General features: G+C 32.7%; 1 protein-coding gene and 2 long non-coding RNA genes across 8 annotated transcripts; 2 read left to right on the top strand and 1 right to left on the bottom strand.

Moving 5' to 3' along the window:
* Positions 1–1,105: 1,105 nt before the first annotated feature.
* On the bottom strand, positions 1,106–3,590 carry LOC136271401 (uncharacterized). The gene is made up of 3 exons (XR_010709313.1): positions 2,386–3,590; positions 1,968–2,047; positions 1,106–1,149 (listed from the first exon to the last, which is right to left on the bottom strand). It is a non-coding gene; the product is annotated as an uncharacterized lncRNA (long non-coding RNA).
* On the top strand, positions 1,918–20,521 carry LOC105321268 (deoxynucleoside triphosphate triphosphohydrolase SAMHD1). 6 transcript variants are annotated; one of them, XM_066071373.1, is made up of 17 exons: positions 1,923–2,037; positions 8,690–8,808; positions 9,351–9,390; positions 12,052–12,212; positions 12,316–12,446; positions 12,530–12,600; positions 12,782–12,883; positions 13,054–13,107; positions 13,299–13,463; positions 15,082–15,173; positions 15,532–15,591; positions 16,021–16,231; positions 16,400–16,465; positions 17,098–17,193; positions 17,297–17,377; positions 18,100–18,214; positions 18,470–20,521. In XM_066071373.1, the coding sequence occupies exons 3-17, from the start codon at positions 9,379–9,381 to the stop codon at positions 18,541–18,543; spliced, it is 1,491 nt and encodes a 496-aa protein (XP_065927445.1). In that variant the 5' UTR covers positions 1,923–2,037; positions 8,690–8,808; positions 9,351–9,378; the 3' UTR covers positions 18,544–20,521. The 6 variants fall into 6 exon arrangements, with proteins under 6 accessions (XP_065927442.1, XP_065927443.1, XP_065927447.1 ...); XM_066071374.1 differs by having other exon boundaries at positions 1,940–2,037; positions 8,665–8,808; XM_066071370.1 differs by lacking the exon at positions 8,690–8,808 and having other exon boundaries at positions 1,918–2,037.
* Positions 4,561–7,803, top strand: LOC109617774 (uncharacterized). The gene is made up of 3 exons (XR_010709312.1): positions 4,561–5,281; positions 7,180–7,235; positions 7,411–7,803. It is a non-coding gene; the product is annotated as an uncharacterized lncRNA (long non-coding RNA).
* Positions 20,522–21,048: the final 527 nt, after the last annotated feature.

Genomic DNA, 21,048 nt, shown 5'->3' on the forward strand with positions numbered 1-21,048 from the left:
AGTGCGATGATCGCAGAAACGACTGTTCGGGGTCGCTGAAACGCAGCCAAAAGACAAACGACTTGTTCAAACGCTGTGGATGAGCGGTGAGAGCGCGACAGAGACGGAGTGAATCTCAGAGGAATCCATGCAAGCGCAATTGAGTTATCACTGCGTCTACACTGGGATTAGCTGCATTCCTTGTGCGCGCCAACGGAGCTCTGGTGGCGCTGTTGGAGACGTTACGGCGCTGTCAAGGCGATCTTACTTTGCTTCTTCGGCGTATTTATCAGAACACAGAGCCACGTTGCGTACCTTGTACATGTTCAAAGTGCACACCGTTGCATGACGTTCTGAAATGTTCTAGGCGACCCACCGCGACAAATAGAGATGCCGTTGCGTTGTTACGGCGCTGTAGGAGACTCTACAGCTTTACCTTGGCGTTTTACATTATTTAAGAACGCAGCGGTTTAGCCGTGTGGATGCAGCTTCAGTATGACAGAGGTTTGAGAGCAGCTATTGATCAATTTGGTGTCAATTAAAATCAATCCTGAAATAACGTTTCTTATTATGACATGCAGACTTGATATTTTTGCCTTGCATCTTAATCATAAAATATGCTTGAATGCAAATTTTACTTCATCGACAGTTGAAACTAAGGGATAATAAACCCTTTACCTGTTTTTAAAGTGAAAGTCTTTACATGTACAGTGTATATGCAAAGAATACTTGTTCGAAACTCAGTTTGTAATTAAAGACCTTGTTTTTCTTTTCTATTTCCAAATGCTCTGATTTAAAGTTTTCATCTATAAGTATACGCTTTTTATTCTATCATCAGTTTCCTCTACCACAAATTAAATCCGCTTACATACTAATAAAATTAGTAAGCAGCTTAATGGTGCATTTCATTCATAAAAAAATATAATATCGCAAACTGGTATATTACTCATTAATGGTAAAATGGTTTGTAATTAAACTTGTGAAAGTGGGGGAGGGGGATGACGCTGCGAAAGACCTTGAATAGGAGACTGAGATTCCATCAAAAAAGTAAATTACTTGTATTCGTAAATAATTCATTTATTAATCCTTAGATGACTCTATCTAAAATCAATACTTACAAAAACAGCTATAATCATAACCGATGTAGAACGGAGCGTGGGACTGGCATATCTACAACGTATGAACTCGATGCAAATTATCGTATCTAAACCTAGACAGCATTACACATAAACTAAAATACCAGGAAATTATATCTCTTGAGTTAAAAGGAATCGCAGCTTTAGTTTCAGGTCACCTGGCAATCCAGATGACCTATTGCTATATGTAATTGTCCGTTGTCGTGCGTAGTGCGTCGAGTGTTATCATGTAAGCATTCAATTTTGCATTATATGTAATAGTTATACCTACATATTTAGCTACATGAGATGATTGTAAATTTTGATAGCTGTTCGTAGTATTAGATTTTATGATGCAATGAATTTTCAAGAACCCAAATATTTACAATTAAATCAAACCAAAAATCATTTAAAATTTGATAGCTTACGACTATGATAAATCTTCTCGAGTATCATACGTCAGTGAACAAAAAATAGATTTCTTACAATTTGAAAAACAGAGTTGCGGAGACTTTTAAGTATTGTTCATAATTTTCATGTGTAGCTTGGTTATCAGCATAACTGTAAAAACTTGGGAACTTGCAAATGCAAATTTGTGGTTATGACGATTGAGAGAATTATATGTACGTAATGAATAGCAGAATTAGTGCAATTTTTACTTTCGATATGTTTATCGAAAATTGTATTTAAATGTCGGTTAAGCATGTTTTTTTGGCAGATGATCAAGAAATACAAAGGAGAAATGCACAAATATTTATGCTAACATTATGAAAGCAATATTACATTTCAGCAAAGATAAACCCAGAAGGTATATGTATTTCACTAGTCATGCAACTAGTTACATAAAATAAATGTATATTTGTTCTTGTTTACCTTTCAGCCTTGTATATTTTCTTCAAACGGGTGAAGGATGGAAGGGCAAGGAGTTACTGGTTCCTCTACGGTAAGGCAACCTATATTTTAATTAGTGTACACAACATAAATATTATCACGAAGTTCCATAAAACAGATTTGTTATTTGTAGGATGGCATATGGTATAACACGTTTATTTTGATATTAAGTTAATCTGACTTTAAAAAAATGCGTACGTGACATTCCATAGCTACGACAGGATCAATCAACATATTGATTAATATCATCATTTTAATGTAGCACTTTAAAATCAAACGTTGGAGATGTATTCAGAATAATTGTCAATTAACACATCACATGTTAATAACTTTTAATGTGTGATAAACTAATGACCAATATATAGTCATTTAAAACCTTAAAAAAATTAATATGCCTTACTCATTTTTCACCTCCGACGTTTGTTGTCGTCCCAGTGCCAACAGATATTTTCCTCTAGAAGTTGTCGAAGCGGGGCGCTTACATCAGACACATCCTTTGAGAGATATTGTATGAAACCAAGAAAGGTCTATGTTTGGTTTATTCATCTCTGTTACTGTTCTTATCGTCTCCTTGTCTGGTTTAACTCTCTATTCAGTTACCCGTGTCCAACGTAAGCTGCTTTTCCTAAATTCGCATTCTCAAGGTTTAAGCTTCAGGTTGTATTTTCCGATTTTCTCCATCTCAGTATAATCGTGTTCCTGCATGTAGTTGCCGGAACTTGCCCCAAATCAAAACTGTCACTAATAGTGGGTTCACATCCATCAATTCCCTGTACTTTTTGTTAGATTTTTCGTTGATAAACTTCTAATGCTGATTTATTACCAAGTGGAAGGCGGGTAAAGCTGTATCTCCCCTCCTAATGGTGTGTTACTGTAAATGTACACAGCTTGCTACTGACAGCATCTAGACGAGTCGGCCAGAGCCCCGAAGGGGCTATTTCTGCAATTACGTCCTCTATGGATTTGAATGAAAAATCTTCACTTAGGATTGCTGTATTCAAATCCCTTAGATTAATGCAAATGACTACACAATCACGCTCTATACGGTCCAATTCACGTTTGACCTTTTCTGTCAGAGCACTTTTCGTGGCGATGTATGACCGGTTTGATATTTGGATCAACTTTGATAGTGTGTTCTCCTGGCATGCATTCAATACCCTTGAATACATCATTATTTTTTAAAGATATATTCCGTGATGGTTCTGGTGTCTTTCCTTTTGACGGTCATCCTCTTTCAAGGTTCTTCCTGTATATTGTGGACTGGTATTCTCTGTACTAGATTAAGCATGTCACATGCCTTGGCACTGATGATTGGTTTCGTATCCAAATCAACAATAAGGAACTCAATGTTCTGCTTTCTGTTGTTCACTTGACACGTGAGTTTGGTCACATCCTTTGGTATGATTTGATGCCCTGGCTGCGATATGCGTGTATTTCCTGTACTTATGAGTTCGTTTGTTGAGATTTAAGGGCGTGATATTGCACATTGCAAGCGTGTCAAGTTGGCACTGAACGGTTTATCATTTACAAAAATAGTTTCTCTCCATTCCATTGTTCGTGGTCTAGGATGTTCACGTGTAATTCCATCTGAATACTCTTCGCCTTTATCACTGTAATACCTGTTGTCGACAGCATACATAGTGAGTGGTCTTTGTTTTACTACATACCTTTTTGTAAGTTGCAGAGTCCACATATTCTCCCTACTGCTGGACATGAGTCGTTTCCATCTCCATGTTTGTATCATTTTGTAATTTTATTGGAACAAGAGATGTTAGTGAGGCACTTATGCCCCCCCCCCCCCCCCTCCCATGGAAACATCCACAAAGAAAATGAACGTAAACTGCAAATATTTGGATTATTTCTAAGTCCACGAGGCATAACTCTGCCGAAAATTGCTGTATCATACCTAAAATTAAACTTGACCTAGATAATATCATGATAGACCTCACAGGTATACTAAATTTCATATTAATTATCATATATTTCATATTTCATATTTCAAATCTCATATATGTGGGGTCGGTAAAGTCCATAGAAGGCTCGGCTTCGCCTCGCCTTCTATGGACTTTACCGACCCCACAAATTTCTTTAAACAGTCAGTAACAAACCTAATAAGTAATATTGTTTAGCTATTTCTTTCCATGCAGGCGAAGAGTTCATAACTGGTCTTTCTAGTAAACTGAAAAGTGCTTCAGCATGTGATTTTATAAGCCCACTTGTTAGCGGCTGACTTTTAATCGCTTTCCTTTTTGTATCATTATAACCTGTATACTGATCAAATGGCGGTGGGACTGATGAAACATGGTTGTAGCGAAGTGCTGCATCATTTACAGTTTTCTGTTTGTCTGTTATATACCATAAGGCATTACTTATGACCTGAAATAAAAAATACAATTGTGAGTCTTCTGAGGGAGACTAATGCAACTGGCATTTACATGTATACTCTGCTTTTGTTTCTATTGAATGAAATATATATATATATATATAATATATATATATATATATATATATATATATATATATATATATATATATATATATATATATATATATATATATTGATGATAATTTTGAAACAGAACAGAAACAGAACATTTTGCGAAGATTCGGTAGCTACATTTTGCTTGATTGGTGTTTCTTTGTGCGAAAAACTGGATTATAATACTATTGGTAATCAAATACCTTACTTTAAATAATAGGATTTATTTTTCCTACATGTTCAGTAATAGTCAACGTTTGCAATTCTAAGTCTGCAAAATAGATCCAAATGAATGACAAACTTGTTTATATTAATCAATTTATAAAGATATTTGTAAGGTTAAAAAAGTAACATTAGATAAACTTGTTAACAATTAGAAAACAGAGCTATATAATATTTCCTGTATTTCTTAAACTTCAGGTAACAGTAATGTTCCTCAGCTATGTTAAGGAAGGTCTAAGAATTCTACCACGTGTGATTTAGAAAAATTTGCATAAGCCCCGCCCCTTATTCATGAGATTTTACGAGATATGGGTATTTCGGTAATTAACAAACATCTACCAAAATGAATATGATTAATTATTGGGTTTGAATGGTTCAAGAAAGGTGTACTGAAATAAAATCATAAACTATTCTTTATATCTCGCGAAATCATGAAATTCCTAAGTCGTCTGATGACGTGTCGAGGTTGACTACGTCACACCGGCGCTTGCAGCTGTGATCAGAATAAACATGTGGACTTCAGTGATATATCTCGGAATTTAACTCGTTTACAACCAGCGTGGACAGAAATCGGCATAGGATTCAACTGAACAAGGTAGGATTTATCTGTACTTCGGCTAGATATTGTTTTATATGACCTAATATTGTTGGATGGAACGGAAACGAAGTGAAATTCCTCGGCTTCGATTTTGTTTACTTGTTTACATTTGTTTTTCATGTGTAATGGGATGAGAGAAATAATGACGGACCAGACCGGGTTTCGAACCCGGGCCCCCTAAATCTCTAGTCAGGTGCTCTACCAACTGAGCTATCTGGCGCCGGTATTCGCAGCGGTCTGACCGTCACATTCCTCCCCCCTTAAATGATCTTCGTCCCCGAAGATCACCCCAGGCTCTTCCCCTGGCAGGAGTTCACCTGTCAGTTCCAGGGGTTGGTCACTGCACCAAATGTAACGGGATGAGAGAAATAATGACGGACCTGACCAGGTTTCGAACCCGGGCCCCCTGAATCTCTAGTCAGGTGCTCTACCAACTGAGCTATCTGGCGCCGGTGTTCGCACCGGTCTGACCGTCACACATGTAATATTGTGTTCAAACATCAGTTTGGTGACTCAGTCAGGCAACGTAATTGTTCTGCGTTTCGCTAGTTTTGTTGATAGAGAGCGTTGAGGCTCATTGTAGCTTTTTACTGGTCTCATATCGCGATAATATTAGATCGCATTTCCTCCATGTTCAAAGTACGCAATAAAAAGTCCATGGCCAAACACTGTATGTGCTAGCACTACAAAGATTACTGTGAGGATCTGGTCAGCCTTCTTTTATGAAGATCTAATTAATTTTATTTAAGACAAAATTAAAGTGTGTTCAAACTGAATTTCCACACATTTTAAAAAATAAACATTTGATTATGTAATATCACTGAAATTGAAACCGACATTAATATGCCCAATAATAGGGTAATGTTTCATTTTCATTACGGGCCGCCGGAAGGCGGTCCGTTATTTGATACACATTTAAATATTGTTACTGCGTTTCTGCGGGATAGTTCATTTTTAGTAGAATTAATACTATGCTTATTTTTATGAATTAAAAGTAAATTTGTATGTAGAAATATGTTTTATGCCTTTTAGAAAATATCACATATTTTTTGTCTTACTCGTAAATGAAAAGTAGGTCATACTTAGTAGATTGTCGTATTTGACGCGTTTTTATCGAGACTATAATCTATTCGGAAAATTTCGGAGTTCTTCATTCTTTTCAAAACGGTATGCGGGACATACTAAAGACCTGAAATACTAAAGACCTGAATGTCATTGAATTTTATATAAATGATATATTTTAATTTCTATGTGTCGTGTCAAATAAAATGACTTTTGTATTTATTATATTTCCATGTAAAATGTGGTAGACAATATCATGAAATGACATTATATTAATTATTTACGCAAGAATATGACAGAAATGAAAATTTGAATTCACTGGAAAATTTGAACTAATCCATTTTTATTTTATTATGAGGTCCCTTGAAATCATATATTTAGCTAATGCATTAAGTTTTCATTCAATACAATGCAACAACAAAAAAACCCAAAATGGTTTGAAATACATAATCTCCAAGAGAAATTTTAAATGATGAGTTGAACTTTGTATTAGAGTAATATACAAATCATTGTGTTCTCCACTACTTCATACTATGGCAATGGTCATACAATTTCCGTTAGAAATGCTTACAGTAACGAAATCGATTCTTTGTGATAATAGTAAAATGTTAAACTTCAAAACAAGTTGCTGAAAGTATATTAAAATTTACCATAAAAATTAGTACAACCAATTCTTATTTTCCTCTATGTGGTGTGTTTTTCTGTAAAGAACCAATGATTCATACAACAATTATATATTTTGCGGCCCATTTGACGCTTGCGTCAATATGATTTCTTGTGTTATCTTTAACACAATAGCTTAATGCTAATTATGACATATTATTCATTTTCAGGGTTACTTAGGCAGTAGATGGTACACTGAAAACATTTCTTGGGATGTTGATAAAAAGTTGGTACTACAAATGTATATAAATATTTCTTTTACTCACTAACTTCAACTTTATGCATAGTTTGTTGTTTTTTAATATCATATTGATAATCATACTAATGTAACCTATTATAATAATTTGCATTGATATCTTATTGAAATGAAATTTGAAATTGATATATATTCATCATTTCAGGTATTGGTTTTCTTATCAACTGGACTACCTCCTAATATCAAAAAGACAGAAGAGAAGAACATGTAGTGTGCAAGAAGAATTGTCAATTTACATAAATTACACATTATGACTGAAAAATACTAAAAATCAGAAAACACTAGTCTTGTTGAACAGTTTGTCACAGAAAAGCAATCTCTATAGTATTTGTAAAGTTGATTATCAAAATAAATTCTTGATAATATTGATAAATTGTTTCTTCTTGCTTTCTTTAATTAGTACTAAAATATCAATTATGATTACAAGTAAACCTGAGTATACATTAAAAGAACTTATTCACCAGCATAGTAACATAAATTATTATGAAACATAAATGTGTAAATTACAAACTCAACACTCAACTCAACTCAACCCCCCCCCCCCCCCCCCCCAATAAAGGCAACTGATGAAGTTATGTTTTTCCAATTTCAACAATTTTATAATGATGATTGGTGTGAACAGAAACAACATTTTAACATTATTTTAGTGAAATTCACAGCGTTAAATTATTTTGAAAATTAAAATCATAATCTTAGTCAGTGTTGCGTTTGAATTTCACGCAAATGACGCTGAAAGTGAAGTGGGTCAGATAAAATGCAGTAGTGCAAGGGCATACACTTGATCAAGTATATTGAAAATTTCCATGTCTTATCATTGTATCCCTATTATATCAAAAAGTGCTGGGAGCTGTATGAAGTCGCTACGCATTTCATATAAATAAGCGTTAATTGCGGGAAATCCCAGTAAATTGCTGTTCATACACTGTTTACATTGAATTTAATAATTGTTCTTACTTGAATATTTTAAGCTCCCAGCACTTTTCAAAATTTTGAAGGTTCATTTTACAAGTTAGAAACAGAAATAACTATATTTGTTTATGTTAAGCCCTTGCACTTTGCATTTTTTAGTATTATTCCTGGTTCATCTATTTTTAGCAGTATCACGTGACAGGGTATTCCCAAGAGACTCAAAAATTGTCCATCCGATAACAAATTATTTAATTTGTATAATCGATAAAATATCACTTTGTTTAACAAATGTTTGGAGTAGAATACCAAGATTGTTCAAAGGCTAACATTTTATGTGATAAATATCGCTATTTTTGTATGGACGCCCTTAACATAGCTGAGTCGGTGTGCCTTGCATCGATTAGGCATTAAGCAAATATGTCGATATATATATATAACCGAGATAACAACATCTACCATTCTCTTTGTGTCAAGGTGCATTTCTTTATAGCAATACATTTGTTCACGAAATCAAGGTATATCGTAAAGAATGATAAGAACCAATTTTGGATTTGTGACTGTAAGCCCTTACACTGAAAAAAATTTCGTCCGTCTACTGTGCGATACTGGGGTTTTTTTGACACAGCGTTTTCAGGTAAATATCTTTATAATTAAAGTGATATAATCAAATTGATAATAATAATTTAAAAAAATAGTATAAAAGATTACTTTGAATGAAAGACTTGAATAAATATTAAATGTTGATAACACTATTTACATTATAAAATGTAATCCAATATTTTCTGATATACCATAATCCGCTATCAAGTTCCAAGCTGGTAGTGACGTGTACAGAACATATTCCATTTGCCACAAGCTGAATAATTAATGATATCAATATATAGGCGTTTTCAATAAAATCAATTTTACTAAGTGGTTTGAGAGCTTTCTTCGCACACCCATTTTAGTTAAAGGCTTAATTTTAATTTCAAGCGTCTTAGAGAGAGCTTAGAAAGAACTTCGAATATATTTGCATCGTCAGATTTAGCAACTTTTTTGTCACAATAAATCTCGATCTTCACTTGAACAGCTCTTGTAAAGTTGACCACTCAAATGTATGCGAAACTTATCTAATTGAAAACGTTGAATAAACCGTATTTTCTCTGTTGTTCAGTATCAATCCCTTAATTTTTTCAGATTATCTAAGAAGAGGTTGCGTAACAGGATGGAAACGAAGGTATAGTTTAACCAGTAATTAGAAGACATTGTATTGAAAATGTAGATATAGATTAAGAAAATTAATTAAAAGTATGGCATATTATTGGCTTACATGTAGAGAAGTGTGATTGGAGTAGAATTAAATATATTTTATATATATATTTTTTTAATCTTAGACAGTTCCATTAAATTACACAGGCAATTGTGTCTCACGTGAAATTCACGTTAATTTCATGTTAAACATGTGAAAGAGCACTCGCAAGAATTTCACGTAAAAGTTTTCATGTGAATTTTACGTTAAGTTATTTCACGTGAAATTCACATTACAAATTTCACGTAAAAATCACTTCACACGAATTTCACGTGAATTTTGAATAAAAATTCACGTGAAATTCACGTGGAACTCTTTTTACGTGAATTTCACATGAAGCACAATTGGTAGTGTATTTCATTCAACATTTACCACGCCTTTTCCCCTCAATATTCTGGGTTTATTTTTCTAATCAAAAATTAAAGAAAATAGTCTTGGATAAGCCTTTATAATTTATCAATTGGTTCTCTTCGACCTTTATTCAAAATGTTAAGATGGCTCAATATCAATGGTGGTGGCCATTTTAGACTATTTAAATTTTCTAAGAAAAAAAGTTCTCTATTAAGATATCGGAAACTTATAAATTTAAGTTTAAGGCAGATCTGATGATTAATTTGTTGACAATCTAGCTTAAGAACTTTGTGTAAAAAATACACTAAACCTCAGTCCGTTCCTACATGGTGATCACAGATGCACTGTATTTATTGAAACATAAGATTGCTATTGAAGCTTTGCTTACGTAAAGAATAAAATCTTTAATGTGAACTACATGTAAATGCTTTACTTTACCTCATCAACGCTTTTAGAAACATTTTTTTCGTTTATTATCTATTTAAGATATATTGCTACACATTATATTACTTTTCACACAATTGCACAGAAAAAAAGTTTTCTGCCTGATTAGCAATTACACATTACAAAAAATATTAAGAATATCGATATGTATGTAATACGTAGACGAAAACAAAATTTACGTAAAATGATTCTAAAAAACAATTTCCAGAAATGTGAAAAGAAGAATTTATATTCCTAGGCTACCTGCCTTTTTAGTCTTTTTCCCGAAAATATTTTTCATTTTTCGATTGGCATTTTTTTTTTTTATCAATGAATATTGCTTTTATTGTTACAACAATTATATTACTTTTAATGATTATTGTTTGTTAAGTATGACACAATTTCTTTTGAGAAAGAATGTCAATTATTCATTGTGTATGGATGTGTTTTGTTGTCTTCTCTGTTCTTTTTTTTTTAATTACAAAACGGTTATGCAACACCCGAATAGATTTCTGATTACACCCGTGTAGACTTAGGAGCTTTGTTGCGGATGCAAATGTGAAGGCCCCATAAAATATAGTTCAGAAAGCTGTAAAAATTTTGTAAATCAAAAATCGGTTGTAAAATATAAAGCTCTTGGACATGCTTTAGAGTATTATTTATGGTAAAGTAACAAGTTTCTACGCTAGTGCAGCGTCATTTTACCTGTCATATGTCGACAAGAGAAGAGATCTGTTAACAATCATTTTTGTCAAATAATGTAAGCTAGTGTGTTAGCTACGGATAAGAAAAACTATGCGCAACGATTTCTTGCCAAATGTTAGGTATTTATAAATTAATATTCAACTAATCAGAGTGAACATTCAAGTATATTCAAATATTTACAGGTCTGCATAATTGTATAGATTTTTTAACCCTATTACCCACCATAGTTAACTTCCTTCAAAGTTGTTTTGAACGTCAACTGCCCATGAATCAAGATAACGGCTCTTTCTTGAACGGAGAGTATGCGTTATACATATCAAAGTTCAATGGTTATCGCAATGACCTTGTGTTGTGGTGTATGTATATGAAACGAAGCGTACGAGTGTTATATTTACGCAGTCCAAGTACCTCTGTGTAGAAGTTTGCGTCTTGTTTTATTGTCAATAATAAATCTGTGTTCACAAATTTTATAAAGCTTGGATCACACTCCTTTCTATAAATCTAATGAAGAAGTCTTAATTTTCTTTCCTGAAGCTGCCTTCACTAATGATATGGGTTAAAAGCATAATGTTACCTTTTACATCATTTATTATTAACAGCGAAGCTTTTCCATTTACCTAATCATTTTATTTTGGTTCATTTTATTTTGATGGCTAAGTTGATTTGCAAACAATTCTTTGAATTTGAAACAAATCTAAACACGTTAGTCAAATTATCAAGGGAAAGTGTTGCAACATAAGCATGATTAATATTCAAAAAGGTAGCAGAAGCGGTTATTTCTTCTTTTTGAACATAAGATAGACTTCCTGACAACTTGCATTGATAATATCCAAGGTACCCATGTTTAATTTCTATTATTTATAGCCTTTAGGTAAGTGCATTGTAAATGCATGCCAATAAAGCGTTGTTGGAACTGACACTATATATATCAATAAAGGGGATACGCCTTAAGCTGATTTGTTTTTTTTTCAAATGTCATTATTTGCAAAACATTCGTCGTGTCTTAAGCTGATATACAACTGATTTGCTATCAATTGATTACATGGAGTTTAACAGTATTGTTATTTGTTCCCTTTCATATTGCATCAAACCCTTGTCTATACGTAACAGATTATCAATGACCCAATTTGGGGACCTATAGAACTGCATCCGTTGTGCATCAGGATCATCGACACTCCACAGTTTCAACGACTTCGATCCATTAAACAGCTTGGTGGATGCTCCTTTGTCTACCCAGGCGCTTGCCATACTAGATTTGAACACTCTATCGGGTAAACGTAATTAAAAAAGGTGTCGTATATTTTGACACTATAAAGATATGCTTCTCAGAAGCAGTTCATTAAATATATTTTTCGATTTTGATTAAATCTACAGAACATCATATTTGGCGAGAAGATTAGGCCAAGAACTACAAAAGAAAATAGCTGCAGAACAGTTAAATGAGCTCGAAATAACAGATGAAGAAATTCTTTGTTTAGAAGTAGCAGGACTTTGCCATGACTTAGGTAGGTATATCATTTTATATTACCGAGTTTACCGGTGATTGTAGATACTGAGTCAAAAATGTGTTGTTTTCGTTAATGTGTAGGCCATGGTCCATTTTCCCACTTGTTTGATCTACAATTCTTTAAGAAGGCAAAACCTGGTGAAACATGGGAAGTAAGTAAAAGCACGTGTGTAGCTTTTATAATGCTTAATTTAAATGTAATGTAATCAAACTCCAATTTCAAATGCAATGTAATTTCTAGCAAAGAAAAACAAAGAGAGTATACAAATATGTATTTTGTGCCATTAATGCCTAATGTTCCGTTGTGTCTACATTTAACTCTTACATCATTAGCACGAGGACGCATCAATTAAAATGATCCAAGGAATTTTTGAAATCATTCAGCAAGATTATGTTAACGATGAGGAAATTAAATTCATCGCAGATCTAGTTAAGGTACTTTTTCTTACGTTTGATACATTTATTGTTTTGAATGAATTTGACTTATTGATTTATTTTTTTTATTTTACACTGCCAATAACAAAAGAGTTAAATCTCAATACTTATACATTATCATTTAAATCTGTAACTATTCACACATGTCGGTGGTCATTCATTTCAAACAGCAAACGGACGAAACTTGCACAGAAAAGCGTGAAACCAAACCTTTCCTTTACGAGGTATAAGTACTCATTCGTTTGCTACATTAAAAAAAATAATGGCCTACTGCATTTTAAACTGTTAAGGATTTATTCTAACAATTCAGGGAAGTTTTTTTTTTCTTTAAAAAAGATATTTCATGAAATCAATATCTTTGAAAAATAAGTAGATTATTTTTTTTTTTTACAAAATATCATGTGAATTTCTACAGATAATTGCCAACGATTTAAACAAGATTGACGTGGACAAATGGGATTATTTTTCAAGAGACTGTCATATGCTGGGACTCCATCACAATTTCCAATGCGAGAGAAGCATCAAAGTTGCCAGATTAGTGAAACATAACGGGAAATACCACATCAGCTTTCCAAAATCGGCACGTCTTGTAATAGTTTTAACAGGTCGAGACCACTATATTTTGTGACGTCGGCATAAATTTGCATACTAAATTAGCCATCTGTTTACTTTTATCGACAAACCAATCAGGTGAATGAGTTGCAAGGCATTGTGGGCTACTACAAATTTCAGTGTATACATAGCGTATTGTAAATATATACCATTTTGAATTGTCGTTTGGAAACTCATTTTGAACGATTTTTCAGAATTTATGAACTTCAAGGTAATATGGACAATTATGTCTGAACTTCAATATCTATGCTCACATTTGAATAATATTGCATATGAGGACTTATATCAACCTATTTAAATACCTCATTGTCAATGTTTAAAAGAGAGGTACGTCCTATTGAATTAGAAGCAGTGAGTACCGTTTTTCACGTGATACCCCATATTTGGGACAACATTAGTAGAATGCGCGTTGATATTTTCTTCAGGGACATTCATCAGAATGCTTAACAGACAAAATACTATATGCTGCGTAGCTTGCGCTTCTGCGTTTGTATATTTGTGCATTTCTACTACCGTGGCTATTCACGTATGTTAAAAATGTACAGTTACCTGTATTTATTTCTAGTGCACAATGATAAAGTCATCAATACACAATTGTGCATTTTTTTCTTATCAAAATCTGTTTGTACTTGTATGCGTATGTTTTTTAGTCGTTTGATACTGATCATTATTTGAAGCAACAATTGATCAACTAAAACAACAGTATTTTTCATTGTGAGCATGGAACAAAGTTAATGGTACGTAATCTTTCCCTTTTTACCTTCTGAAGTAAAAATCAAGAAGTACAAACATTCCGGCAAGCAATAAAACATTGTGAATAAAACAGACAAAAACCATGTGCGTTTGTTGAACCGTAAACACGTTGTAGACCGTCATGCCTTGCAACCCATTCACTGGATTGGAGAATCTGTTTGAAGTAAATACTGTCACGTGTTAAATAATGCTATCCATATAAGGTAGTGTACCCGACCTGTTTAATCTTACAAATACTTTACTTGTAAACGGTATAGATTTCATACTTTGGCCTTGTTTGATATAAAGGAGGCTGTAAAGATGATTGTATGGTGGGAGTTGTGGCTACATAAAGACTATTTTAATAATCAGTACTTAAAAAGCTAATTATAATGCCTAAGAAAAATATTCCAATTCATATCCTAAAATCATGGTATTTTTCTTATCTGAAAAACATTTTATTGCCAAAGTTATTATATTTATATTTTAAGGCAGATTTGATAGTTCATATGTTGACCACCTAGTCTCCATAAATACGTACTATTTAATAAATAAATCAGTAAAGGAATGCAGTAGAACCTTCTTACCTGTGTGGAAGTATAACTTATTTTGCCGTGTTTTTAGGTCACGATAATATTACCAAACATTGCATCATTTACATATGTACACACATAAAATCCACTTATAAAAGTTAATGCACAAAATCTTATAGCACATGTACCTGTGTGCCGAAGCCTATTAATAAGTAGTATTCCGTTTTACATTATATTATCCATATGTCTCAACACCAGGACCGCAGTCTCTAGACTTTCTGGATATGCGTCTGCTAAAGTATAACCTGTTTGTTTTTGTAGGAGTATTTTAATCTGTTTGACATGTTTTACACCCGGTTTACTTTGCACCGTCGAGCTTACCAACATTCTGTGACCAAAGCTGTAGAAATGATGTAAGTTTTTTGCAAAGATATATACTTTAAATTTAGATGATGTCTGAATAGAAGATAACAGATCAGGAGTGCGTTTTACAAAGGAACCTACGACAAAGTTGTAAACATTTTCAGCATCATGGAATGCTCTTTGACATACACATTTATATAAAACCATTAGATTTACTCTGATTTTAATTTTTGTAATTGTATTTAATAGCCAATAAATTCAAACATTTATTAGTTTTTGATGATAAGCATTCATTATTTGGTCTTAAATCTTAATATCGTTGTATAATGCAGCCCTGGGCTAAAATGTCACATTCATTAGGCAAAATGTCTTGTAACCAAATAAAAACATTTTCGTTTTAATTTAAAGGATAGCAGATGCGTTTTTGAACGCAGACGAAAGCCTGATGTTTCCACCTAATCAAACGGAGTAAGTATTTTGATCAATTCGCATTGACGTTCCTGAATTTGATAATTTTTTTCCCTAAAGCTTAATAAAACAGTTCAAATGATTTTTTAGCTACATGTCAATATTATGGAAACACATGATTATTTGAACAAACACCAGTCTTACCATAAACTGATGAAATTATGTCATTATTAACGTAAGAAGGTACGGGCGGTTTTTTTATATATATGTAGATTTCTTCACATATTTGTTTTTTAACTAAGATGTTTACTTTGTACATCAAAATGTCAATAGCTTAACGTTTGTCTCAATGTCTTGAACATGTTGTGTTAACACAAACAAAATAGATTCGCTTTCAATCTAGTGTGGATTTTAAATTAGGATAAGCCATGGGTAAACGTAATCGTATTTCCCCCCGATTATCAGAGTTGGGCTTTTTTTATAATATAGACAGTGGTGTTTGTCTGAGACGGTGAAAGATATGAGAGCATATCTATGGGTAACTGATGACATCCTAAATCAGATAAGAACCCTTAACCCGGATGGCAATGACAAAATCAAAAAAGCCCAAGAGATTGTGGACAGAATCTATCGTCGAGACTTCTACAAAGTTATCGGCGAAAAGCGAGTAAAATGGAGGGACGAGTCCAAATCGCTGCCGGTACAGTGTTCTTATTGCAATTAAGGGTATAATGTGGTTAAACTTGGTATTGCTTTTATTGTTATAAATGCTGTTCTGATTAGTTCTGGGTATTAAATCCCAGTAGTATGACCGCTCGCAGTGCAATATTATATAATAGTAATAAATAATATGTCTCTTAATTAAAAGAAAAACTGTCTTAAAAAGTGGATGGAAGAAAAATTAACCACAGATAAGGATTTGTTTGAGATACAGGTAAGTTAAAATCATATATATATCTTTGAGTACATTTTTGAGTGAAAACAAGTACGTTTTAAGCAGTGTTATAATTTGCAAGTAATAAAATACAGAACAAGCTCAAAATAAAAATCAATTCTGTATCCGCTTCGATGGCTTCGTGACACAGCCTTCTCTTCTTCGTAGATAATTATGCACAATATTTTTTCTATTCGAATTGTTTTTCATTTTATTAAATGTAGCTAGAAACAATCTAATGAAAACCACCACCTTCTCCTAACACTCGTCATAGTCTAACAGGTACCAATAAGAGGTCATCTTTACACGACCTCTACATTTGCAGAAAATCTTAAATACCCCAAATGTACCACATAAATGTTTTTTACTGGTTTTTAATAAGCACTTGGGGTTACCTAGAAAACAAGCATAAATTAATTTTTCTATCTACTTTTGAAGAGTTCCAATAGATGACCTAAGGCATTAATAGCTTTACTCTGATTGGTCAGACGCACATGAATAGGTCGTGTGACGATAACCTTTTATCGATGCAAGGAGAAGGAGGTAGTTTAAACAAAACTGAGCAAAAAAAACTATGTATAAGAATTAATACTAGCTCCCTGGCACAGTTATTTTTTTGTTGATATGAACAGGAAGTAGTTTTTCATTATGGAAGCGGCATGACAAACCCAATGAATAATGTAAAACTGCATCGAAACATTAAAAAGGCATCTGAGAAAGAAAAGGAGGTAAATATTTGTTTCAACAATACAGATAAAGAACAACAACAAAAAACATTTTTTTAAATTAATACCTCAAATGAATTTTAAATATATTTTGTTTTATTTACAGACAGAACATTGCAACGGGGACAAAGGAAAAACATCTAAGACATACAAGCGTGTTCAACGTGCAGTTATGACTAAAGACGAGGTAAATGTCGTCAATATACTTTTCAAACCCACACTAAACAATTTCAAAATAAATCCTCAACGTTCACAAATTATTGTTAGTTAAAAGCCATTAAATTGTAGCATAAAAATGACCCTATTGATACAATATCCACTGTTGATAAAAAAAATCATTTGTGTTCAAAGTTCTAACTATCAATGATATATCACTATAAGTATCGAACTACGTAACCATCTTTATTTTTTTTATAGAACGTACTTTTTATTATTGACAATTAATGATATATTTTATATTGCAACATTTATTTAGAACAAGGTCTTCTTAAATTAGTAATACTTAAACGCCTCTATTTATATTTCACTGTTGACTAAATGAATTCAATCTTCATTTTCCCAACGATTTCTTTATCAAAGATTGATAATTTTAGCACATGTTTATAAGAGCCATGATTTTTTATCTACATAATGAGCACTGAACAATAAATAATGGCATTTTCATGAAAAAAATTTAACGATTTCACGAAGTGATTAGTCGGACTTTTAAGAAGATTTGATCATGTACTTGTGCCAACTACTGACAAGTTAATATCAACAAGAACTTTTTAAAAAGTTGCTATAAATTTATTTATTTATTGTCTGTTCTTGATATAACCACACCCATTCATCTTTTTATGCTTTAAATACTCACTAAATACTCACTAAATTTACACAACACATATAAATAAATATTTTCAATTTTCAAAGATTTCTGACATGTTGCCTGCCAAGTTTCAGCAAATTTACTTCCGACTTGTTTGGAAGGGCGATACAAGTCCACAGTCGTATCAAAAGATACTGTTGGAATTTTCTAAATTAAAAGGTAAAGGGATTTGTGTTCCCCTAAGATATAAAAAAATATATGTAAGATGGATTTATTTTATGAATGTACATCGTTAAAATTGTATAATCAATGCGTGTACATGTCGGTAAGGTAAACAAAAATTAATGTAATATTTAAACAGATTTTTCATTACAATGTATTGATACACATTTCGTTTTTTCACAATAAGTATCAATAGTGTTTTTATTTATAGTAAATTCTAAATATTTTGATTTTACCTATTCTGATTTTCAGGATATGATGACAAGGACATCAAAGTTGACTTTATAGATACAATGCAAGTCGACGATAGTGAAAAAAGTGATTAACAAAGTTCGTACCTTAATAAGGAACAAACCAAGTGCCAGTCACCTGCAGTCAAGTTTTACATATGTATTTTCCACAAGTAAAACATATGGTTTAAAATAGTATGTGCATACGTTGGATAATTTATCGTTTGTATAACTGTTTATTACATACTTAGCTATACATGTAAATACATGTACATCACTTTGCATACATTAATATACGGTACACCATGTTTCCCGTATCAAACCCCGTGGCAGGGCAGATTTCGATCTGCAGGGCTGACACGAATTCGTATCGCACCATTTTCAGAACACATTTGATTGTTTTAGATTAATTATTTATATAGAACTCAGATTAGTAAACAACTTTATACATTCACACTGTATCCATTATCAATGTAAGTTAACATGATATACAATGTACTAATCGTTAATCTGGTTACATTATTCTTAGGAGGGGGTGTTTCTTTAAAAATTGCAAAGTTAGTGGCATGATTTTTCCTAATATAATGTTATCAGTATCTAATTACATGTACTAAAATGGTATAGATATAATAGTTCATACCCTTTTTCACACATCATATTTGGATATTTAACTGGAAATGGACATTGATGGTAACCTAACAGCAACACTCTATGATAAACGCGATGACCTCAATTTTTCTATAGTCAACCTTCCTTACTTATGTAGCAATATACCTTCATCACCTGCATATGGTGTTTTTGTCTCTCAGTTAATTAGATACGCAAGGGCATGTTTTTCGTATGAATAGTTTTTAAAGCAAGACAAGCTACTGACAAACAAGTTGATAAAACGGGATTATCAACAGTTTGAAGTCATCTTTGCGTACGTTCTATTGTCTTTACAACGACCTTGTCAGCAAATACAATCTTCCACTGGGTCGCATGCTGACTGACGTTTTTCATACTAATTGTTAGACCATAACTTATCCCCTAATTGTCTACGGACTTTTCCAGGTTTTTTTCCCGATTACGACAAAGAGTACACGGCCGGTGTGACGGGTCGGTAGAGGATGACCACTCGTCCTTGGCACCTGATCCTACCTCTATCTTTTTGGGGGTCCGTGTTGCTCTGCTTGAATTGGTATTTGTATTTCGTTTTATGGATTTTTGAGATGGCTGACGGTTTGGAATTGTCTTTTTTTCATTTGTGTACGTGTATTATTGCAGCTAGACGTATAATACATTAATAATGTTGGTGCACGAGCCATTCATGTTTTTTAAAACCACGATATGACTAATATTAATACTTTATATATCTTATGTTATCAATGTAAATTTGTGATAAAGTATTTTGCATACTTTGAACATGAATTCTAACAAGCATTTCTTAGGGCCTAAATTACGATACTTGTACGCTTCTGGTTCGTTACCATCATATATAAAATCTTTTATTTATTAATTGTGTGTCTTTAGTGTTCTTCATCTGATTGTATTTAATTTATTCTAAAAACGAACAATGTAATAAAAAAAAATTCAAATTGGACTTTTATTTTGAAATCAAAATAAATTAAGCTCAAGGCTTGTATTATTTTGGTGTATCACAAATAACAACGTGATAAGGCACATATCAAAGCAGAAGAACAATATATTCCAATGAGAAAAAATACTGTATTTTTTGTACAGGTTAATAATTAACACAGAAATATACTGCTTTAACTGATGCCTGCCTTTAAAGTCAACCATGCGTTCGTCTACACAGACATCATGATTTAGACTTGAAAGAACATAATAATTAAATCAGGAAATATTAACAAAAAGTGACCAAGGCTTAACTAGTATTGACTATACATATTAATTTCTGACAATTATCCAAAGCATGAGACATTGCTTTTTTTTTATTACTTTGTAATTCATTGTACGTGTACGATGTACATGTGTTTGCAGTGCAGTATTCAAGAAGTTTTTTTCATCAATTTAAATGATGATAAAATAATTATAAAAGCAGCAACATTTTGGTCGGGGAAGTATTTTTAAGCGAGCGCTCTGAGAGTATTCTTGGGAGGGGGGGGCTTGTTTTTTAATGAGTTGGAATAAACAACATATCGCTGGGTTTAAGCATTTGATAAAATAGAAATGGTAATACTTTTTTCTCGTTTACACATAGTTTTAATTTCCAAAGGTCTTGTCTTTATTGAAGTTTAAAGTATGTGTGTTGTATTTGACAAAACCCATGCCTGCATGATACGCGAATTACATATCAGAAACTCGGGGATAATTGGAATTTTATGAATCTAACTAAAGAATTTATATACATGTATCAATTTTTAACGGCTTTTGAGTTGTTGTTTTTTTAATTTAGTTATTAGCGAGCGCATTGAAAAAATATGTGCCGAAATCCTCATTGGTCAGCTTGCTGCGTGCACTTGCTTTTGTAAGCGCCCAATAAAAATTTACATCTGACTAGAACAATGCCATGTTACAACGCTCTTTTAAAAATTGCGCTCTTTGATTTAATATAATTGTAATCGACATTTTGGTAAACTATAGTTTTGTGAATTTCTT

Source organism: Magallana gigas, chromosome 9 (genome assembly GCF_963853765.1).
Source record: "Magallana gigas chromosome 9, xbMagGiga1.1, whole genome shotgun sequence".
NCBI classification, from domain to species: domain Eukaryota; kingdom Metazoa; phylum Mollusca; class Bivalvia; order Ostreida; family Ostreidae; genus Magallana; species Magallana gigas.